The 23443-nt window shown below is 63.3% G+C and overlaps 1 protein-coding gene across 1 annotated transcript; it reads right to left on the reverse strand.

Annotated features, from left to right (window-relative positions):
* Positions 1-1163: 1163 nt before the first annotated feature.
* On the reverse strand, positions 1164-18059 carry GPR4 (G protein-coupled receptor 4). Its single transcript, XM_050928262.1, has 2 exons — positions 17906-18059; positions 1164-2963 (listed from the first exon to the last, which is right to left on the reverse strand). Exon 2 carries the CDS (start codon positions 2657-2659, stop codon positions 1556-1558), a length of 1104 nt encoding a protein of 367 aa, XP_050784219.1. The 5' UTR covers positions 2660-2963; positions 17906-18059; the 3' UTR covers positions 1164-1555.
* Between the last annotated feature and the right edge of the window lie 5384 nt (positions 18060-23443).

A 23443-nucleotide genomic window follows, 5' to 3' on the forward strand; every position in this document is an offset into this window, starting at 1 on the left:
TCCATCCCCAGTCACACCCTCCATCCATCCATCCTGTCACACCCTCCATCCCCAGTCACACCCTCCATCCATCCATCCCCAGTCACACCCTCCATCCATCCATCCTGTCACAACCTCCATCCCCAGTCACACCCTCCATCCATCCATCCTGTCACACCCTCCATCCATCCATCCCGTCACAACCTCCATTCCCAGTCACTGCCTCCATCCATCCATCCTGTCACAACCTCCATCCATCTATCCCCAGTCACACCCTCCATCAGTCCATCCTGTCACACCCTCCATCCATCCATCCATCCTGTCACAACCTCCATCCATCCCATCACACCCTCCATCCCCAGTCACACTCTCCATCCATCCATCCTGTCACAACCTCCATCCATCCATCCCATCACACCCTCCATCCCCAGTCACACCCTCCATCCATCCATCCCGTCACAACCTCCATCCATCCATCCCGTCACACCCTCCATCCCCAGTCACACCCTCCATCCATCCATCCTGTCACACCCTCCATCCATCCATCCCCAGTCACACCCTCCATCCCCAGTCACACCCTCCATCCATCCATCCTGTCACACCCTCCATCCCCAGTCACACCCTCCATCCATCCATCCCCAGTCACACCCTCCATCCATCCATCCCCAGTCACACCCTCCATCCATCCATCCCGTCACAACCTCCATCCCCAGTCACACCCTCCATCCATCCATCCTGTCACAACCTCCATCCCCAGTCACACCCTCCCTCCATCCATCCATCCTGTCACAACCTCCATCCATCCATCCATCTCCAGTCACACCCTCCATCCGTTATACCCTCCCTCCATCCCCAGTCACCCCCTCCATCCATCCATCCGTCCTGTCACAACCTCCATCCATCCATCCCCAGTCACACCCTCCATCTATCCATCTCCAGTTACACCCTCCCTCCATCCCCTTCCCCAGGCACACCCTCCTTCCCTCCATCCCGTCACAACCTCCATCCATCCATGCCATCACACCTTCCATCCATCCATCCATCCATCCTATCACACCCTCCATCCATTCAGTGGCTCTGTCCACCCATCCTTCATAGCCTCTGGGTAAATCCAGCCCTATACATACCCCTCCATCCATTGCTCCAGCCCCATCCATATCCCTCCAGCCCCCGCCACCCCTCCATCCATTGCCATATACATCCATCATCATCCATCCCTATATACACCCCTCTATCAATCTGTCTGTCCCCATAGCCATCCATCTCCAAACATCTGTATCATCCCTCCACCCCCCACCCGTCTGTCTGTCTGTCTACCCTGACACTCCGCTAGCCAGCCCTGCCCAGGACCTAGCTGTATTTCAGCCATTTCCCCTTTCTTACATGGCTGCAGAACCCAGGTGTCCGGCAGTCCTGGCACAGCCCCCGTCTGGCCAGGCAGTCCCCTCCCACGCTGCCCCCCAGGGGCCTCACTGGGCATGGCTGTACCACGCTGGGCCCCTGCATTATCATCATTAAGAACAATAATGTATTTACATCTCGTTTGCATCTGGGCCATGGTGCTGACAGGGAGAGCTCATGGGTTGAAAGTCAAGATCTTCATCTGCAGCTCCTCATCGGGTGGGCCTAGGGGGGGCAGGGGCGGGGGCGGGGGCTGGGGGGGCGCAGGAAGCCGGCAGAAGCTGCTCTTCTTGGAGGAGAGCGGGGTGTCCAGGGTGAGCGAGGCGGTGGCCATCTCCTGGGGCTTGGAGCTGGTGAGGAAGCGCAGCAGGGTGGACAGGGCCTTGGCCACGTCGCCGCGGGCCCCCTCGTTGACGAAGCAGTACAGGATGGGGTCAGCCACGCAGTTGAGGCTGGTGAAAGCCAGCGAGCTGTGGTAGGCCACGAAGACCTTCTCCTCGAAGCTGCAGTCGCAAGGCTTGCTGAGGTAGACGGCGCTGCGGGACAGCAGGATGACGTGGTAGGGGGCGAAGCAGAAGAGGAGGATGGCGATGAGGCTGAGGGCCAGCCGCTTGATCTTGGCTTTCTCCTGCTGCTCGGTGGAGACGTTGCCACGCACGGCCCGCAGGATGCCCTGGTAGGAGAAGAGCATGAGCACCCAGGGGAAGAGGAAGCCAATAAAGACCCGGTAGAGGTTCATCCAGGCCACCCACTCCTCCATGGGGTACTTCTCGAAGCAGAAGGTGTGGTTGTAGCGGTCGTGGAAGAGCTCGTTGTGGAAGAGCGGGGCCGAGTTGGCCCCGATCTCGATGGCCCAGACCACGACGCTCACGGCCACGGCCGTCTTGATCCGGCGCACCTTGACGAAGCGCAGCGGGTGGGCCACGGCCAGGTAGCGGTCCACGGAGATGCAGCACAGGAAGGCAATGCTGATGTAGATATTGGTGTAGAAGATGAAGCCGAAGATCTTGCAGGACTCCTGCCCGTGGATCCAGTTGTCGTAGTGCAGGAAGTAGTCGATCCACAGGGGCAGGGTGGCGATGTAAAGCAGGTCGGCCACAGACAGGTTGAGCAGGTAGACGCCCAGCTCGTTGTGCTGCCGGACCTGCAGGTAGGCGGCCCACAGGGCCATGCAATTGGTGGGCAGCCCCAGGGTGATGACCATGATGTACAGCGTTGGGGGGAAGAGGTGGTCAATCTTGGACTCCACGTTGCAGCTGACCAGGGTGGTGTTGCACATTCTCAGCGCCAGCGGGTCCCCGGCGTGGAGGGTCCAACGGGGGTGGGGTGGGGTGGGGGGGCTCCACTCAGAGCAGGGCGTGCAATTCCCACAGGACCAAGCGGATCGTCCTGCAAGGGCGGCACCGGGGCAGGGGCTCCATAGCCCCAGGCTGGGCCCTGCCGTGGGGCCCCCTCACCCCAGCCCCATCCGCCCTCCCCAGAGAAGCAGCCCTGGGTGCTCACAGGAGGTCTGGCCAGCAGAGATGATCAAGGGGGTCAGAGGAGCCACCTGCCACACAGGGGGGGAGCCTGGGACACGGCTCCTGGGAAAGGAGAGGAGAAAGTTAGGGGGGTGCCCCAGCCTCCTGAGCCAGCTCCCCATGGCCCCTCACCCAGCACTCCCTTCCAAGTCCCCCAGGGAATCTGTCTGCAGCCCCCCACATCTTCCCCTTGCAGCCCCCCACACGGCCCCCCAGTCAGCTTCCTGGCCCCCCACGACTCCCTGCCCCCAGCCAGCCCCCCCAGGACCCCCTGTCCATCACCAGCTGCCCACATCTTCCCCTCACAGGGTCTTACTCCAGCCCCCCATCCCCTGCCAGTGACCCCCGATAGCCCCCTGACCAGCTGTCCCCAGCAGGATCCAGACCCTGACCAGCCACAGGAGAGAATGAAGGTCAGGCTGCACCATGCTCCATGCCTTAGGGTCCCCACCCCTACCAGCCCCCCACGCATGGGAGAGCTCACCCTGCCCCTGCTCTGGGAAATGCCTCACCCACACCCTGGCAACCCTGAGCCCCCTACGTGACTCTGTGTGGTAATGGGTATGTGCCCTGCACTAGTCACTGCCTGCCCACACACGCCATCCACCCCCCAATCTCCCTGGGAGCCTCTGAGCAGGCCCCTACCCCCATCCCACAGGAAGCCCCCAGCGTCGACCCCTGTACTGCACCGGCACAGCTACTCCACAGCCACACACGAAACTGAGAGCTCAGCCTCTCCTGGCAAGAAATGGTCAGAGCCTCTTTAAGACCCTGCAATAACAGACCAGCACCGCGACCAGCACTCCTGAGAGACCCTATAATAATAGACCTGTGCAGAGCCCAGCAGTCCCAAGAGACCCTACAATAACAGACCAGTGCAGAGCCCAGTGCTCCCGAGAGACCCTACAATAACAGACCAGCAGGGAGCTCAGCGCTCCCAAGAGACCCTACAATAACAGACCAGCAGGGAGCTCAGTGCTCCCAAGAGACCCTACAATAACAGACCAGCAGGGAGCTCAGCACTCCCGAGAGACCCTACAATAACAGACCAGTGCAGAGCCCAGTGCTCCTGAGAGACCCTACAATAACAAAGCCAAGCCCTGCCTAGCGCTGCGGTGCCCCAGCCTCGGAGCCGCTCTCCATTCGGAAGCAGATCCGTGGCGCAAGGCCTGCCGGGTTTATTCACACAAACAGGCCGGGGCAGGAATGCAGCGACGTCCCGGGCTCAGGCTGCAACTGGCCCCCTTGGCCCACGGCCCAGTCAGTCACACACAGCCCCTCCCCTCCCCAGCCTGGTTCCATGGGTCAGCGTGACCTGGCTTCCAGGGCGGGAGGCCATCCTGCCGCCAGCCCCATGGCTGCACTGGGAGCACCCACCCACAGGCCGAGCATGGTACCAGCTCACCAGGCCCGCAGGACGTGCTGCTGCCACATGGCACTATTGTCCCAGCTGTGGTCGGGGCCAGGCCAGAGGCCGGTCACTGTCAGGGGGCTGGTGGAGTCCCGTGAGCCATGAAGGGGAAACTGAGGCACAGAAGAGGACGAGGGCACTGCGAAGTGGGGCAGAGCTGGGAGCACTGGGGCAAGTGACGGCAAGTCCACGCTGGGGTGGGATGGAGAGGCAGGGTTGGGAACAACACAAACGTCTGCTCCCGCTGGCTGTGGCACCTTCCCACTCCGCCTTTCTCCTTGGTGGCCTGGCGGCTAATGACCTGATCACTGCACTGGATCCCAGAGCATGGCTGGCACCAGGGATCCGAGCCAGACCCTCACTCACCAGCCAACCTCCTCTGCCCCCCAGCCAGCCCCCCCCTCTGCCCCGCCAGCCCCCCTAAACCCCCAGCCAGCCCTCCTCTGCCCCACCAGCCTCCCCCAAACTCCCAGCCAGGTCCCCTGCCCCTCCAGCCAGGCCCCCTGCCAGACCCCCTAAACCCCCAGCTAGATCCCCTGACCCCCCCAGCCATCCCCCCTCTGCCCCACGAGCCCCCCCAAACTCCCAGCCATATCCCCTGCCCTGCCAGCCAGGCCCCGCTGCCAGACCCTCTAACCTCCCAGGCAGATACCCTGACCCCCCCAGCCAGCCCCCTCTCTGCCCTGTGAGCCCCCCAAAACTCCCAGCTAGATCCTCTGCCCCCCAGCCAGCCCGCCTGCCCTACAAGACCTCCTAACGCCCCAGCCAGATCCCCTGACCTCCCCCAGCCAGGCCCCCCAGCCAGCCCCTTCCACACTACCAGACCCCTAAACCCCCAGCCATCCCCCCTCTGCCATGCCAGCCCCCCTAAACCCCCAGACAGATCCACTGACCCCCACAGGCAGCCCCCCTAAACTCCCAGCAAGCCCCCCTCTGCCCCACCAACCACCCTAAACCCCTAGCCAGGCCCCTCTGCCCCCTTAAACCCTGAGCCAGCTGCCCCTGCCCCCCACCAGGCCCCCCTAAACCCCCAGCCAGATCCCCTGTACCTCCAGCCAGCCTCCCTGCTCTGTCAGGCCCCAGCCAGCCCCTTCCTAAATCCCCAGTCTGATCCCCTGCCTCCCCAGCCAGCCCCCTCTCTGGCCCTGCCATACCCCCTAAACCCAAGACCCCCTGACCCACACAAGACCCCTCTAAATCCTCAGCCTGATGCTCCTGCCCCCATCAGCCTGATCCCCCCACCTCCATAGTTTGCCTCCAGCCAGCCCCTCTCTGCCCTCAGATCCCCCTCTGCCCCACCAAACCCCCCAGACAGCCCCCTGCCACTCACCAGAACCCCTTGCCCCTGTCAACCCCCCATCCCACCCCCCCAAACTCTTAGCCAGCCTCCCACCCCCCAGCCTGCCTACAGCCAGAGCCCCCTAGCCACCTTCCAGACAGACCCCCAGGGTGACTCCCCCCCTGCCAGATCCCCCTGCCCCCAAGCCAGCACCACCTCTCACCTGACAACTCAGCTTCCCCCCCAGCCAGCCCTCCCCCTCTAGCAGCCAGCTTCTCCCCCCCACCCAGCCTGGCTCTCCCTGCCCCCAGGGGGAAGTCACGGAGGCGATCAGGTGCAGTTTGTGTGGCTGCTGGAGGAAAACAGGAACCACGGGCCATGGGCACGAGTGACTTTAGCAGGGATTAGCCGGGCGCAGCGCAGGGCTGCCCTCTGCACGGCTTCCTGCCTCTCCGGGGCCCTGTCATGCCCTGGGCACCCTGACACCCCCCACCCTGCCTCAGCACCCCCGACTGCTCCTTGGGTGGAGGCACCCTGCGAGGCAGCAGCGCCAGCCAGAAACCAGGAGCCATGTCACTACAGGGCATCCGACTGATGGGCCAGTGCTGGGGCAGAGTCGGGGAGGGGGGCGTGAAGGGGCAGAGTCAAGGGGTGAGAGGGAGGGGAGTGAAGGGGACAGCATTAAGGGTGGGATGGAGAGGGTCAGTTGAGGAAGGTGCCCACTGCCAGGGGGCAGAGTTAAGGGTGGAGTGGGACGGGCAAAGTTAAGGTCAGCTGGGGATGGTGCCCAGGACAGAGTTAAGGCTGCAAGAGCTCGGCTGAGAGGCTTCGGTCGCACCTCCCTGCCCCTGATCTGTTCAGAAGCAAGGCAGGAGGAGTTAATGGAAGAGAAGTGACTCTCACCCAGGGGTGGGGCCAGGGGCAATGGCTGGGAGCTGAGCTGGGCAATGTATGGAAGCCAGCGGGGGAGGAGGGGAGGCTGGAGGCCAGGCATCAGGAGGGGCAAGTGATGGGAGCTGGCAGGGGGAGGGGCTTCAGGCTGAGGACTGGGCCAGGGAGGTGGGGGGTGATGGCTGCAGGCAAGGGGTGTTGATGGGGGCCAGGAGGCCAGGGCCAGAGTTGGCTGGAAGTGGGGGGTGGGGGCTGGGAGTGGTGGGTGGAGGCTGGGAGCCAGGGGGCCAGGGTGGGGGGCTGGCTGGAGGCTGGGGGTGATGGCTGGGGACTGGCTGGAGGCTGGAGGGAGGTGGCTGGAGGCCAAGAGTCTGGGGGCTGGGGGGTGATGGCCAGGGGCCAGGAGGCCGGGGCTGGCTGGAGGCTGGGGGCAGGCTGGAGGGTGATGGCTGGGGGTGGTGGCCAGGGGCCAGGAGGCCAGGGCTGGCAGAGGCCAAGCACCAGGGGTCCAATGGCGCTGGCTGGACTGGCAGCCACAGGCAGGTGAGTGCAGCCTTTCCAGGCCCCTAATCCCCTAATCCTCCTGGCCCGGCCCTGGAACTCCCCTGCCGGGCACCAAAGGACAAAGGCAACAGAGCCAGCAGCTGAGAGACAAGATGCCAGGGCCCAGCGCAGCCCCAACAGGCCCCCTGGCCGCAGAGCGCCAGTGCCGGGCCCGATCCTGCCAGAGCCCCACACCCCCAACCCCATCTCAACAACAGCCCTGACAGGTTCTGCCCTTGCTTCTCTCCAAGGGCCCGGCAGCCCTGGGCCAGCTCCACTGGCTGAGGACAGCTCCCTAGGATGGGTAACAGCCCACTACTGCTGCCGGCTGGCGGCTCCTCGGTGCTAGGTTGTAGCCCCCCCCCCCCGGTTTGGTAGAATTAAAATTAGTGGCATGACCTGGCTCCTCTGACTGGGGCTAAGGACAGAGAGTTCATGTCCTGGGGCATCTGTGCTGGATGGGGCACAAGCCAATGGAGCTGGCTTGGCTGGGAGTGAGAAATTCCCCTCCCCATAGCACGGAGTGACCGGGGGGCAAAGACTGGGGAGGAGTCAGGGGTCAGCAGCACCAGGGTGAGGGGAGAGGGTGGCTCCATCTGTCCCTGCCCCCCTCTCTGTGCCAACGAAGGCTGGGCCCCATTCCCTGGCAATGGGCAATTTATTTGCATCGCAATTCATACCCGATTAGATAGTGCCATCCTCACACACCCTGTGCCTTTGATCCTGGTTAATGGCTGTGGGGCTGAGCTGCGGGGCTGGGTTGCGGGGCCTTTGCTCCCATGGTTTGGGGCCCTGCAGGAGGGTGGGCTGGGGTCTTGGCCAGGCTGGGTCCCTCCAGCGGGTATCTTAGAGCACCCAAATTCAGATAGCGGGGGCAGCATCCTTCTCCCCACATCACAGACAGGGAAACTGAGGCACTGATTGGCAGGAAGGGATCCGCATAAAGTGAGTGGGTGACAGAGCTGGGATAGAACCCAGGAGTCGTGGCTCCCAAACTCCCGCAGCGTAAAGCAAGCAAGGGGTTTAAAGTGAGTGGTTAGAGCAAGGGGGTCTGGGAGTCTGGACTTCTGGGGTCTATTCCCAGCTCTGGGAGGAGAGGGGGGCCCCACTGGGTTGGGGGGATCTCTAAAGATACCTGCTGATTGGCCCCAGCAAAGCTGCTGGTTGGATCCCAATAAAAACACTGGATTTTTACCGAAACAAAGGAAAATACTTCAACTCTCAACCACTGGCCGGAGTGGCGCCCCAACCCACGGTCCCTGTCCTCTGCCACGGCTGGGACTGGGACCCGCTCCCAGTCCCGCTCGGGCTGGGGCCGAGGCGCGTATGGAAATCAGGTGCTTTGCATGGGACCAGGCTGCCATGGGCGGGAATAGCTAGAGCCCAGCGTGAATGTGGCTACGTTTGTATCCACATCCGATCCCCAGGCAGGGTCTGGGGATAGAAAGTGGATCTCCAGATCTGGAAGGCTCCAGGAATGGCCCCTTGGGAGGCCTGGGGGCAATGAAGGGAATATCCCACAATGCACCTGGCCTGCCCCCACATAAGGGGATGAGGGAATGGCCCACAATGCACCTGGCCTGCCCCAGGCAGACAGCTCCCGAGGGATGAATTGTCCGTAGGGCCAGTGAGGCCCATGGCTTGGCTCTGGGTTGACTGGAGGAGATGGGGAGCCCTGACCCATTTCTGAGGAGGGGCCCCATCTTCGGGCTAGGATGCCTGGGTCCTGATGCCCCCACCTGGGCATGGTGGCAGGGCAGGGATAGCCCAGTGGTATTGGCCTGCTAAACCCAGGGTTGTGGGCTCAGTCCTGGAGGGGGCCATTGGGGGATTTAGTTGGGGTTAGGGTTGGTCCTGCTTTGAGCAGGGGGTTGAACTAGTTGGTTTCCTGAGATCCCTGGCAACATAGCCTGGGGCAAGGGCAGGGGGTGCCCTTGGGTTGAGCTAGGTGCCAACATGTACCTTCGGCCTGGCCAGTGGGGCAGGTACAGGGCTGGGGGCTCTGGGCTGGCTGTGCCCTTATCCAGAGCTTGGGGGAGGGAGTAATTTAGCTGCTACTGCCAGAATTCTGGTTCTCCCCCCACTGCCATGTTTCTTGGAGATTTTGAGACTTTCCAGCATTGGGAGGAAACTGGCCACTTTTCTGCTTCCTCCCTAGACAGACCCGTCCCTCCACCCCACTATACAACACCCCACACACACTCCTGATGCTCCCCACCCCCAACATCCCCCCACCCCCCAGCTGCCTGATCCCCCCCTTCACTGCTGATGGTAACAGGCGGGTGGCTGAGCCCTGGAGGGCACTGAGGGGAGCCCTGGCTGGCTCTGCCTATTCCCAGTTCACCCAGAGGAAGCCGGGAACTGGCAGCCCTGGGCTGGGCTAGCCAGGAAGCTGCCCGAGTGTGGACTCTGGGCTCCCAGGACGAGCCAGCACCTGCCCCACCACCCCCAGGCCTGCTCTCCAGTTGGGGACCACGTGCCCCATTGCTCTCGCAAAAGCACTAGCCCAGGCCCGTCCCACACAGAGAAGCCCAGGAATTTGTCCCTCCAGTGGCTCGGTTGGATGGACTCTGCCCAGCCCAGCGGGGCTGGAGCACAGAGCGTGGAAGGGACTTAACCAAACTCGATGGGGAGTCGTTCGGAGCCACTGGAATGGAACCCAGGAGTCCTGGCTCCCAGCCCTGAGCAATACCCACTACACCCCACTCTCTTCTCAGAACTGGGGGCAGCACTGAAAAGTCCTGGCTCCCAGCCCCCCTGCTCTGACCACTACATCCCACTGCCCACTCAGAGCTCAGGCTAGAACCCAGGAGTCCCGGCTCCCAGCAAGTCCTGAGCCGTGCCAGGTGAGGCTGGAGCTGTGATGTGTTAGGGATGCTGTGGCAGAGCCTTGTTACTGTGTAACCAGCCAGCGGCTGGGCAAGGGGGACTGGGCCCACCCAACACCTGGGGCCATATCATGGTGACCGCGGGCCCCTCCCCATCACACGGCATGTTGGGCCCCGTCACCCCACCCTTCCATGAGATCCAGCAGGCAGCACACTGGCATGGCAAGAGAGGGCCTGGTGCCAGGCCCCGGAGCCGGGCCCAGGGACCTGCCCCACAACTTTCGGGGGCCCTTTCCTTTGGATGAACCCAGGAGCAGGTCACTGGGGCACAACGGCTCAGCCGGGAGCTGTGGCTGGGCCAGTGCGACTCTACGACGCCCCTCACTCCCAACCCACAGCCCCCTGCGGGCCCAGCCCTGGGCTCCCCACAACTCAGCCAGTGCCCCTCACTCCCAACCCGCAGCCCCCGGCCCAGCCCTGGGCTCCCCACAACTCAGCCAGTGCCCCTCACTCCCAACCCACAGCCCCCTGCGGGCCCAGCCCTGGGCTCCCCCCAACACAGCTGGTGCCCCTCAGTCCCGAACTGCAGTCCCACCGGTATTTGTGCCAGAACCATTGAGCAGAGCGAATATTACCCTGTCCCGAGTGCAGCGTCCCAGAGCCCAAAGTGTGTGTTTGGGGGGTAGAACGGGGGGCCCCTGCCCCATGGGCTCACCCAGAGGGTCCTGCCATCTGGCCTGTCAGTGGGGCCACAAGGTCCCGAGGGAGGCAGGGTAATGAGAGGACGAGGGACGCTGCTTGTCACACACACAGAGAGCCTGGATGAGATCCTGGGGGGCATCACCAGGGTCGGGGGCTCCTGTCCCCACCCCCCACCCAGCCCCGCCCAGCGGGGCCCCAATGCCATCCCCGGTAGGTCTCAGTGCCCTGAGGGTGGGGGCCCAGAGGGAGGCAGCGTGTCCAGCCCCAGCCCCCCTTCCTCTCCCTGTCTGCCCATTACCAGCTGCAATGACATTAGCCCAGTCCAGCCCTCGCTGCCCACCTGCTGCCCACGCAGATGGGCCCGAGGGAGAGACGCTCCCTGCCCGGGAAGCGCCCGCCACCTCCCTCCCCAGCCCCTTCATCTCCCCACAACAGCCCCCCCTCCCCATGCCAACCCACCTTCCCAGCCCCCTTCCCAGCCTCATGCCCCCACAACCACCCCCTCCCCATGCTAATCCACCTTTCCAACCTCCTGCCCAGCCCCAATCACCCCCCAGCCCCTCACCTCCCCAGCTACCTCCTCCTCATGCCAACTCACCCTCCCAGCCCCATCCCCAGCCCCTCATGCCCCCAACAGCCACCCCTCCCCATGCCAACCCATCTTACCAGTCCCCTCCCCAGCCCCTCTTCCCCCCCACAGCCCCTCATGCCCCCTGACAGCCACCTCCTCATGCCAACCCACCTTCTCAGCCCCATATCTCCCCCCAGCCACCTCCTCCCCATGCCAACTCACCCTCCCAGCTCCCTCCCCAGCCCCATATCCCTCCCACCGCCATCCCCTCCCTAGCCCCCTCATCTCCACCACAGCCACCCGCAATCTTACCCCCCAGCCAATCAGACCCACCCTGTCACCCACCACAGGCCTGAACTAGGCCTCCGCTGGCATCCCCAGCACCTGAGCCCCCCTCCTGTCCTCTGGCGGTGAGGACTGGGGTCCCGTGCCCCTCTCCTCTTGGCATGCAAGCAGCCCCAGGTGTGAAAGGGTTAAAGTGTCCCCCTAGCCAGGACCAGCCCCCCAGCTGGTGCACTTCTGGCAGCCTGTGCTCACAGCCCAATTCGATTACCCCGGTGCGGGGCTATTTATAACCTGCTCGCCCGTCTGTGCGGCCGGATGTGCCAGGGCCTCGCGCTGCAGCCCAGCTGGGCCCCGGCAGGCACGCACCAGGACAGAGCCGCACCAGCCTGTCCTTGGAGTCTGGGCAGGAGAGCTAACAGCTATGCCAGGCCTGGCCTCTCCCAGCAGGGGGCGCTGTGGGGAGCGGGGCAGGAGCCGGCTGTGTGGGGAGCTCCTGGCTACTCCAGTCCCAGCCTCTCCCAGCAGGGGGCGCTGTGGGGAGTGGGGCAGGACCTGGCTGCGAGGAAGCTCCCGGCTACTCCAGCCCCTGCCTCTCCCAGCAGGGGGCGCTGTGGGGAGTGGGGCAGGACCTGGCTGCGAGGAAGCTCCCGGCTACTCCAGTCCCAGCCTCTCCCAGCAGGGGGCGCTGTGGGGAGTGGGGCAGGATCTGGCTGCGGGGGCACTCCTGGCTATGCCATCCCCAGCCTCTCCCAACAGGGGGTGCTGTGGGGAGCAGGGCAGGACCTGGCTGCGGGGGCACTCCTGGCTATGCCAGCCCCAGCCTCTCCCAACAGGGGGCACTGTGGGGAGCAGGGCAGGAGCTGGCTTGGGGGAGCCCCAGTACCCCAGTCCCTGCATGAGGCCATCACAGGGGACACTCAGGAATCACTTTCTGGAAGCTGAGAGGCAAGAGACAGGGGTAGGCAGATCAGCCCCAACTGCTGTGACTCCTCCCCCCATGGGTGCCCCTCAATCCCGACCCGCAGTCCCCTGCCATCCCAGCTGACCCACCCAGCTCTGCTCCAGGCAGAGGGCAGCAGGGCTGGGTGCTGCCCGCACGATAGGCCTCATTGCCACGGGCCAACCACTGCCCTGCTGTAACCATGCAAGGGTCTCGGCGCGCCAGTCCGAGCCCAATGGGCAGCCCACAGTGCTAGCCTCGGCTCTCAGCCCTGCCCCAGCTCCGCCGGGTGTGTGTGTGTGTGGGGGGGGAGCCAGGGAGACTGGCATTGGGGGTGCTTTAGGACTGACTCTAGTGGTCCTTCCACAGCTATCCCACAATGCTGGGGGGCCAAGGCTGCTCCCCACTGCTATCCCACAATGCCCTGTGGCCCATGCCGCTCCCCACTGCTCTCCCACAGTGTCCTGGGGCCTGTGCCACACCCCACAATGCTCTGGGGCCCTTGCCACATCCTACAGCTATCCCACAATGCCCTGGGGCCTGTGCCGCTCCCCACTAGTATCCTACAATGCTCTGGGGCCCGTGCCGCTCCCCACAGCTATCCCACAATGCCCTGGGACCTGTACCGCTCCCCACTAGTATCCTACAATGCTCTGGGGCCCGTGCCGCTCCCCACAGCTATCCCACAATGCCCTGGGGCCTGTACCGCTCCCCACTAGTATCCTACAATGCTCTGGGGCCCGTGCCGCTCCCCACAGCTATCCCACAATGCCCTGGGGCCTGTGCCGCTCCCCACTAGTATCCTACAATGCTCTGGGGTCCGTGCCGCTCCCCACAGCTATCCCACAATGCCCTGGGGCCTGTGCCGCTCCCCACTAGTATCCTACAATGCTCTGGGGCCCGTGCCGCTCCCCACAGCTATCCCACAATGCCCTGGGGCCTATGCCGCTCCCTACAGCTATCCCATAATGCCCTGGGGCCTGTGCGAAATCACCTGCACCCCACTGCTGTTGAGAGCGAAGCTGGGAATTGTGGGCTAGCTTCCCAGAGTCATTGCCGCCAACCTGGCCCTGTGCCCCAGGAGCGCCCTGGCCCCTCCCCTGCCCACCGGGAGGGGGAGCCGTGGGGCTGGCAGCAGGGCCCTGGCCAGGGATAGGACAGCCCCCTTGGGGGGATTCCAGCCCCCGCCCAGGGCGCTGGCAGAGCCTGGGCTCCGAGCCCTGGCCGCTCAGCTGCGGCTGGCACGATAGGGGTTAATAGTCCCCAGGGGGCAGCTGGCTCAGGGCAGCCGGTTCAGAGCTATTGGGAACAAGCTGGCAAATGAGTGTGTCTCCGGCGACGTCACCGCGGGCAGTTGTGCTGTGGGGGGGAGGGGGAGACACAGCCCCCCCCGTGGGGCAGCACTGACCATGCCCCGCAATGGGGATAAAGGGCCGAGACCAGCCAGGCTCCCGACAGACCCCAACAACCCAGGTCCTGCGCCTAGCTGTCATCCCAGCCCCTTGGGCGACCAACCGCTGCTCTGACTGCCCCTGGCATCGGGATTATGGGGAGAAGTGGGGGCTACGGGTGCTGTCTCTGAACAGCCACCAGACAGGCAGCGCCCAGGGGCTGGGTCTTGGGCAGGCTGGCAGAGCTCCCTGTACGGGGGGGTGAGGAGTCAGAGACCAGGGCCTGAAGCTGTGGGGAGGGGCTGGCAGAGCTCCCTCCAGGGGCTGGGGGTCAGAGCCCAGAGGCTGGGTGGGAGGGGGGCTGACATCTCCCTGCAGCAGCTGGGGGTCAGAGCCCAGAGGTTGGGTAGGAGGGGGGCTGGCAGATCTCCCTGAAGGGGCTGGGGGTCAGAGACCAGAGGCTGAGGGGATGGGGGCTGCCAGATCTCCCTGAAGGGGCTGGGGGTCAGAGCCCAGAGGCTGGGTGGGAGGGGGGCTGGCAGATCTCCCTGAAGGGGCTGGGGGTCAGAGCCCAGAGGCTCGGTGGGAAGGGGGGCGGAGACTGGCAGAGATCCCTGCAGAGGCTGGGGATCAGGGCTGGCTCCAGGGGTTTTGCTGCCCCAAGCAGCCAATAAAAATAAATAAATAAAAGCCGTGATCGCGATTCCGAGCGGGAGTGAGGGACCCTCCGCCGAATTGCCACCGAACACCTGAAAGTGCTGCCCCACTCCGGAGTTGACGACCCAAGCACCTGCTTGATAAGCTGGTGCCTGGAGCCGACCCTGCTTGGGGTCAGAGCCTAGAGGCTGGGTGGGAAGAGGGGGGGACTGGCAGAGCTCCCTGCAGGGGCTGGGGGTCAGAGCCTGAGGTGGGGGTTGGGGGCAGCTAGCTTCTCCCAATCCCCCCAGGTGATGGGTCACTGCCCCCTGGCACCAGTGTTGGTGGAGACAAGCCTTGGGGTCTGCGCTGTAGGGGAGGGGAGCCCTGGCAGTGGGGCCTTAGCCCAGGGTCCCTCCTGGGTCCTGTTCCCAGCCGTGTCCCTGGCTCTGTGTGCTGGGGCCAGCCCCTGCCCCGTGGCTTGGTGCCTCAGTTTCCCTCAATGATCCTGCTACTCCTCCCTGCTGGGAACATGCTGAAAGAGCGGCTGGATGGGTGGGATCTGGCGCCAGGATTCCTGTGGGCTGCAGAGCTGGCCTGGGGCCTGGGAAATAGGGCAGGGCCCCTCCCCAGGGGGCCAGGGGCCTAAAGCGAGGGGTCATGCCCTGCCAGCCTCTATGCCCTTCGCCCCTCCACAGGGCTGGATACAGCCATCACAGCTCCTGCCATCCTGAGGGCCGAGTTTGGGCTACTCTCATCCCCTGCCAGGCAGGGCCCATCTCTGCTGAGGCCCCTGGTGCACAGAGAACTAGCAGCTCAAGCCCAGGCACCCCCCTCGACTGCCCCTCCAAAGTCTCCTCTCTGGCCTGTCACACAGACATGGCACCCGCCCGTCCCACCTGCAGCCCTGGACGACATCCCCCGACCCTCAGCGGGACCCCCCACCCCAAACCTGGCCAGGCCCCCCCCCCAATGCTAAATCAGCTGTGGGGCTGAGCCAAGAGCAGCCCGGGAATGGCCACGTTTTCTCTCACTTTGCACCCATATTTGGGGGCAGATTTCTTCAGCATCCGCCATGCCCTCATGCCCCTCAAACCCCTTGGGAAAATTCAGCCCCAGGTGAAAGCAGCCTAGCTCCGATTTACCCCAGTCATTGGTCCGGCACCATCTGCGCCCAGCTCTGGGGTGAGCTCCCAAATTCACTGTTTATTTCCAGTGTCCAAGGCGACCCGGCTTTGGCCACATGCTGGAAGCCCCAGCCCAGGTCTCCGTGTGGGGGGTGCTGGGCTCCTGCACTGCTTCGTGCTGTGACACCGTCCGCCAGCATCACTGCCCACAGGCTACGCTGCCCTTGGGGCCTGGCACATGTACCAGAGGCTGTCGGTGCCTCCTTGGTTCCTGCCCCGGGCACCCCTCCGGGCCCCTTGTCTCCCCTGCGGAGCTGAATCAAGTTACAACCCACGTCCCCAGGCTCCTGCCCTGTCCGCACCCGACCCCCCTCGCTCCAGGCTAGTACCCGGCGGGGGCCAGGCCAGTGCCAGAGGGAGCCCAGCCACTGACGCCTGCTCTGAGTGCCAGCGTTACAGTGTGGCATGGCCACCGGCATTGGGTGAGCTCCAGAGAACCCCACAGGGAGAACTCCGGGCCCCACACATCAGGGCTTCGGCGCCAGGACTCCGGTGCCAGGCCCTGGCAGAGCTGGTCATTTGTCATGGCATGCGGGCCAGATCCAGCGTTGTTCCCTGTCTGGGGCTCAACACAAAACCCAGTCTCGTTTCCCTGCGGCGCCTCAGGCCAGCGCCCGCTGGCGAGATCTGGGGTGTGGGATCCTGGACACCCAGCGCTGGGCGCTCCCTCTGCAGGGGGCAACACTCTCACTCGGTGCCATTGGTCCTCCCCGCCCGGCCTTACAGCCTGTAACCTCCCCCAGTGAGACCCCAACTCCACCTGCTGGCTGCCCCCCAACCCCTCCCCTCCCACTGTTCTGAACGGCTCCCCCCGAACTCAGATCAGCTACATGGGATGAGACAGTTCCCACCCCATCACTGCCAGTGCCCCTCACTTCCAACCCACAGCCCCTGCTCCCCCAGCCCTTGGCTCCCCCTCATCACTGCCAGTGCCCCTCACTTCTGACCCACAGCCCCTGCTCCCCCAGCCCTCGACTCCCCCTCATCACTGCCAGTGCCCCTCACTTCCGACCCACAGCCCCTGCTCCCCCAGCCCTTGGCTCCCCCTCATCACTGCCAGTGCCCCTCACTTCCGACCCACAGCACCTACTCCCCCAGCCCTCGGCTCCCCCTCATCACTGCCAGTGCCCCTCACTTCCGACCCACAGCCCCTACTCCCCCAGCCCTCAACTCCCCCTCATCACTGCCAGAGCCCCTCACTTCCGACCCACAGCCCCTGCTACCCCAGCCCTCGACTCCCCCTCATCACTGCCAGAGCCCCTCACTTCTGACCCACAGCCCCTGCTCCCTCAGCCCTTGGCTCCCCCTCATCACTGCCAGAGCCCCTCACTTCCGACCCACAGCCCCTGCTCCCCCAGCCCTCAACTCCCCCTCATCACTGCCAGAGCCCCTCACTTCTGACCCACAGCCCCTGCACCCCCAGCCCTCGGCTCCCCCTCATCACTGCCAGTGCCCCTCACTTCTGACCCACTGCCCCTGCTCCCCCAGCCCTCGGCTCCCCCTCATCACTGCCAGTGCCCCTCACTCCTGACCCACAGCCCCTGCTCCCCCAGCCCTCGACTCCCCCTCATCACTGCCAGTGCCCCTCACTTCCGACCCACAGCCCCTGCTCCCCCAGCCCTTGGCTCCCCCTCATCACTGCCAGTGCCCCTCACTTCCGATCCACAGCCCCTGCTCCCCGAGCCCTGGGCTCCCCCTCATCACTGCCAGTGCCCCGCACTGCCAACCCGCAGCCCCCTGCCAGCCCAGCCCTGGGCTCCCCCATCACTGCCAGTGCCCCTCACTTCCAGGGAGAAGTGGCCCAGGCATCGGGGTCACCTGACCAGCAGGGGGTGATGCTGCCCCAAACCTGACTCCTAGACTTTAGCCCGACAGGTCCTGGGAGGGGTTAACCTGGCAGAGGACTGAGCCATGGGGCAACCCCCAGAGCCCAGAAGGGGACACCTGGACCAGCCTCACCCCCACCCTGTCCTGTTCTGGAGCCCAGAAGGACAGTGGCTCCAGGGGAGATGGACTGATGGGGTGGGGGGAGGCATGAGAGAGCAGATGAGAGCATGGGGGTATCATGAGGGGCAGGGGGTACCCTGAGGAGGAGTGCCCCACCCACCAGCACCCCACACCTGGGCACCCCCAGTCTCACATGCCAGCACCCCACCCTGTGTCCCATGCCTGGGCAGCCCCAGCCCCACACACCAGCACCCCACTCTGTGACCCACGCCTGAGCACCCCATCCTGTGCCCCATGCCTGGGCACCCCCAGCCCCACACACCAGCACCCCACCCTGTGCCCCACACCTGGGCACCCCCAGCCCCACATGTGAGCGCCCCCATCGTGATCTCACCGTGCAGTGCTCCCGGGACAGAGGGTCACCGGGGGGCGGGGGGCAGCATACAGGGTCCGTAGCCCGCCTCCGGGCCGTGTCTGCCGGGTGCCATGAGGCCCCTGGTGCCAGCCCAGCCCCTCGCCCTCCGCGGGTCAATCCTGGGGCAGCAGCGGGTCCGGGCGGTGTCCAGAGGCGCCGGCTCCGAGCGACTGAACAACTCAGGGAAGGAGCCGCAGCCACAGAGCGGCCCCGCCGGCGGGTTAACCCCTGCGCTGCCGGATACCCCCCGCCGCCGGCGGGTTAACCCCCGCGCTGCCGGATACCCCCCCGCCGCCGGCGGGTTAACCCCCGCGCTGCCGGATACCCCCCCGCCGCCGGCGGGTTAACCCCTGCGCTGCCGGATACCCCCCCGCCGCCGGCGGGTTAACCCCTGCGCTGCCGCAACCCGCCCCGCCCTCCCGCCGCCGGCGAGTTAACCCCCGCGCTGCCGGATACCCCCCCGCCGCCGGCGGGTTAACCCCTGCGCTGCCGGATACCCCCCCGCCGCAGGCGGGTTAACCCCTGCGCTGCCGCAACCCGCCCCGCCCCCCCCCCGACACCGGCGAGTTAACCCCGAGTTAACCCCTGCGCTGCCGGATCCCGCTGTCAGGTTAACCACATAGCTACCAGATTTCCCCACCCCGGGCCGGCGAGTTAACCCCTGCGCTGCCTCAACCCGCCCCGCCCCCCCGACGCCGGCGAGTTAACCCCTGCGCTGCCGCAACTCGCCCCGCCCCCCCGACGCCGGCGAGTTAATCCCTCCGCTGCCGGAACCACCCCCGCCGCCGGCGGGTTAACCCCTGCGCTGCCTCAACCCGCTCCGCCCCCCACCGCCGGCGGGTTAACCCCTGCGCTGCCTCAACCCGCTCCGCCCCCCACCGCCGGCGGGTTAACCCCTGCGCTGCCGCAACCCGCCCCGCCCCGCCCCCCCGACGCCGGCGAGTTAACCCCCGCGCTGCCGGATACCCTCCCGCCGCCGGCGGGTTAACCCCTGCGCCGCCAGGTCCCCTCTCGACGGCGGGTTAATCCCCGCGCTACTGGCCTGACAAACAGGTTAACCCTTGGATTGCCGACCCCTCGCCAGCTGGTTAACCCTTTAACTGCCAGGAAGCCTCCTTCGAGCGGGTTAGACCCTTCGCTGCTGCCCCCAGCACGTGGGTTAACCCCTTCAGGGCCAGGTCCTGCCAGCGGGTTAATCACTTCGGCGCCAAGCCCCCATGAGCAGATTAACCCCTTCAGTACCAGGCCCCACCGGCAGCGAGTTAACCTCTTCAGCGCTGGGCTCCCTGCTAGAAGGTTAACCCCTTCACTGCTGGACTCCCCGTGAGAAGGGTTAACCCCTGGGTTGCCGGGCTCCCAAACAAGTAGATTAACTCCTTCAGCGTCAGCCCTCAGTGAGCAGTGTTTAACCCTTTCAGCCCAAGCATGGCTGGGAACCGTGGTTAACCCCTTCAGCACCAGACTCCCAACAAGCTGGGTTAACCATTTCACTGCCAGCCTCCCCGAGTAAGCAAGTGGGTTTAACTCCTGGAATGCCAGCCTGCCCGGCGAGCCAGCTTAACCACTTCCATGCCGCTTCCCTGCTCTGGATCAGGGTTACCCCTTTCTGTGCCAGCCTTCCCAATTTGAAGTGACCTAACCCATGCGGGGCCAACTTCCTGTGCCAATGTGTAATTTAAATAGCAGTTACTAAAGTTAGAAATTTTTACATCAGCAAGTCTGGAAAACATCCCAGGGTTTTAGAAGAGCTGGCTGAGGAGCCCGCTGGACCCTTAATGTGGATTTTCAATAAGTCTTGGAGCACTGGGGAAGTTCCAGAAGATTGAAAGAAAGTGACTCTTGTGCCAATATTTAAAAAGGGCAAATAGGATGACCTGGGTAATTATGGGTTTGTCAGCCTGACACTGATCTAAGGCAAGATAATGGAGCAGCTGATCAGGGGCGGCTCCAGGCCCCAGCACGCCAAGCGTGTGCTTGGGGCGGCATGCCGCGGGGGGCGCTCTGGTGGTCACCGGGAGGGCGACAGGTGGCTCCAGTGGATCTCCTGCAGGCATGGCTGTGGATGTTCCACCGGAGCCGCGGGACCAGCGGACCCTCCGCAGGCATGTCTGCAGGAGGTCCACTGGAGCCACGGGACCGGCGACCGCCAGAGCGCCCCCCCGTGGCATGCCACCGTGTTTGGGGTGGCAAAATGGCTAGAGCCGCCCTTGCAGCTGATCCAGGACCTTATTAAATAATAAAAGGAGGGAAAATACCAATTAACATGGAAAATGAATCCTGTCAAGCTAACTTGCTATCTTTTCTTACAACAAGATCACAACTTTGACTGACAAAGGCAACAGTGTTGATGTCATATCCTTAGACGTCAGCAGGGCATTTGGCAGCTTGATTAAAAAAAACTAGAACAATATAAAATGAACATGGGAACCATTAAATGGCTTAAACCCAGGCAAACCGACAGGTCTCAAAATGTAACTGTAGATGGGGAATTGTCACTTAGCAGGTGAGTATCTAGTGGGGGTCCTGTTCTTGGCCCTACGCTGTTTAGCATTTTTAGCAGAGCCCTTGAAAAAAAACATAAAGTCATCACTGATCAGGTTGGCCGATGGCGCAAGGATCGGGGAAATAGGGTTGGTCTGTCAGCCACTGATAAGGAGCGGTCTGGATCGCTTGGTAAATGGGGCACAAGCAATGAATATGGCTAAATATAAATGGGTACATCCAGGGACAGCAGAGTTAGGCCATGCTGTGGGATTCTAGCCTGGGAAGTGGCGACTGACAAAGATTTGGGAATCGTGGTGGACAATCAGCTGAGCCAGGAGCTCCCAGTGTGATGCTGGGGCCACAAGCGTTAACAGGCTCCTGGGATGCATATGGAGCAGAGAGGTGAATTTGGGGCTGCCGGGATCCTGTGCCCACAGTTCAAGAAGGACTTTGATAAAGAGAGAGAAGCGAAGCGCCCCGGGAATGATCAAAGGCTTAGAAAACCTGCCTTGCAGGGAGAGACACCAGGAGCCCCAGCTGTTCAGGCTAACAGCGAGAAGATGAAGGAGCAACTTGTTCGCAGTGTCTAAGTACCCACAGGGAGGGACAAATATTTAGCCGTGGCCTCTTCAGTCTAACCACGCCAGGCGGAACACGAGCTGATGCCTGGAAGCTGCAGCTGGACCACATGCCAACTGGAAAGACGGGGTATGTCGGTCTCAAGGAGGGGAAGGGGAATTACCATGGGATGGGGGAGCTTGGCCCTGGTTCATACAGGGATGAACTCAGGGCCTCTGTCCTGCGGGAGCTCAGAGTAGCCCATCCTAGGCAGCAGTTCAGCAGAAAAGGACCCAGAGGTTACAGCGAATGAGAAGTTGGATACGAGTCAGCAGTGTGCCCTTGTTGCCAAGAAAGCTAACGACATTTTGGGCTGTATAAGTAGGGCACTGGCAGCAGATTGAGGGACTTGATCATTCCCCTCTATTCGGCACTGGTGAGGCCTCATCTGGAGAACTGTGTCCAGTTTTGGGCCCCATTCTACAAGAAGGATGTGGAAGAATTGGAAAGAGTCCAGCAGAGGGCAACAAAAAAGATTAGGGGGCTGGAGCACATGACTTCTGAGGAGAGGCTGAGGGAACTGGGATTGTTCAGTCTGGAGAAGAGAAAAATGAAGGGCGATTTGATAGCAGCCTTCAACTACCTGAAGGAGGGTTCCAAAGAAGATGGTGCTCGGCTGTTCCCAGTGGTGGCAGATGACAGAACAAGGAGCAATGGTCTCAAGTGGCAGTGGGGGAGGTCTAGGTTGGAAATTAGGAAAATTTTTTCACTAGGAGGGTGGTGAGGCACTGGAATGGGTTCCCTGAGGGTGGGTGGAATCTCCTTCCTTAGAGGTTTTTAAGGTCAGGCTTGACAAAGCCCTGGCTGCAGGGCCGGCGCTTCCATTTAGGTGGCCTAGGCAATCGCCCTAGGGCGCCAGGATTATTGGTGGGTGGCATTTTGCCGGAGGGGGCGGCAGGCGGCTCTGGTGGAGCTGCCGCAGTCGTGGCTGTGGAAGGTTGCCTGCTTGCGCGGCTGTGGTGGCCCTCCAGCAGGCACGACTGCAGCAGCTCCACCAGAGGCGCGGAGCAGCTGACCGTCCGCAGCCTCGACTGTGGTGGCTCCACTGGAGCCGCGGGACCAGCGCGTGGGGCAGCGAAATTGACGTGTGCCTAGGGTGCTAAAACCCCTAGCACTGGTCCTGCCTGGCTGGGATGATTTAGTTGGAGATTGGTCCTGCTTGGAATCATAAAATATTTGGGTTGGAAGGGACCTCAGGAGATCATCTAGTCCAGGGGGCCCCACTGTGGTGCCCGCAGGTGCCATGGCACACACTGAGGCATCTAAGTGTGCCTGCGTACCGGCTGGCAGCCAAGCATCCACTGAAAAGCTGCTGACAAGCTGCCTCGTTGCTGAAATGCCATCGATTTTCAGCAGCATTGCTGCTTGTCAGCGGAATTTCAGCAGGTGCTCGTCCACCACCCACAGTCCTCCGTGGCACCAGACAAAAGCAGGACCAATCCCCAGACAGAGTTTTGCCCCAGATCCCTAAGTGGTCCCCTCAAGGATTGAACTCACAACCTAGGCTTTATTAAGGGAATGCTTAAACGGCTGAGCTATCCCTCCCCCTTGCTGAGTGGTGGGTTGGACTAGATGACCTCATGAGATCCCTTCCAAACCTGAGTGTCTATGATCCTTGGGGAGTTAACCTTCCTGCACCAGGGCAGGGTTAACCCCTTCAGCACCAGGCATGGGGTTTGAACTTTGAGGAGAAGGGATTAAACTCCTATCTGCCAAACACCGCTGTCCTGGGATGAACCCTCCCCCTGCAGGGCTCCAGGAATTAACCCTCTCCATGCCGGGCTGTTCCTCCAAACCCTGCACTAACCCATCTCAGCCTCTGGGGACAGCCTTGGCCTCGTGCTGCCGCCAGAGCCCTGTGGGGAGGGAACCGAGTCGTTTGCCCCAGCCCTAGAGGAGGTGGGGCCTCGCCCCCGCCACTCAACTGATGGATTTACCTGCCCTGGCCCCGCCCACTGATTGAAGGGGCGGGGCTATGTAATTTAGGGGACTGAGTCAGTCTGCGACAGGCAGGCGTTCTATCGCCTTAGTAACCCCGAGCCCACCCCCATGGGAGGTAGTGTCTGGGAAAAGCAGCTGCCACGGGGGCGGGGGGGGGAATATGTTCCGCTTCTCAGAGAAGTATCCCCAGAGCTGTGGGGACATGAAGGAAACCAGCTTCACCCCCTCCCCCCGTACTAGGCTCAGCCCCTGCACAGGAAAGGGTCCCGAGGGAGTCAGTGACAGCCCGGGAAAGAACCCAGGAGTCCTGGCTCCCAGCCCCCCTCGTCCAACCACTACAGTACACTTCCGTCCGGAGTCAGGCATAGAACCCAGGTGTCCTGGCCCGCTTCTCTGGCCCCTAGACCGCATTCTTCTCTCAGAGCTGGAGATAGAACCCAGGCGTCCTGGTGCCCAGCCCCCCTCGTCCAACCA

Source organism: Gopherus flavomarginatus, chromosome 18 (genome assembly GCF_025201925.1).
Source record: "Gopherus flavomarginatus isolate rGopFla2 chromosome 18, rGopFla2.mat.asm, whole genome shotgun sequence".
NCBI lineage: Eukaryota > Metazoa > Chordata > Testudines > Testudinidae > Gopherus > Gopherus flavomarginatus.

What these genes read in the sequence shown, in the direction of transcription:
- GPR4 (XM_050928262.1), bottom strand. Translation starts at nt 2,659, where the DNA reads ATGTGCAACACCACCCTGGTCAGCTGCAACGTGGAGTCCAAGATTGAC.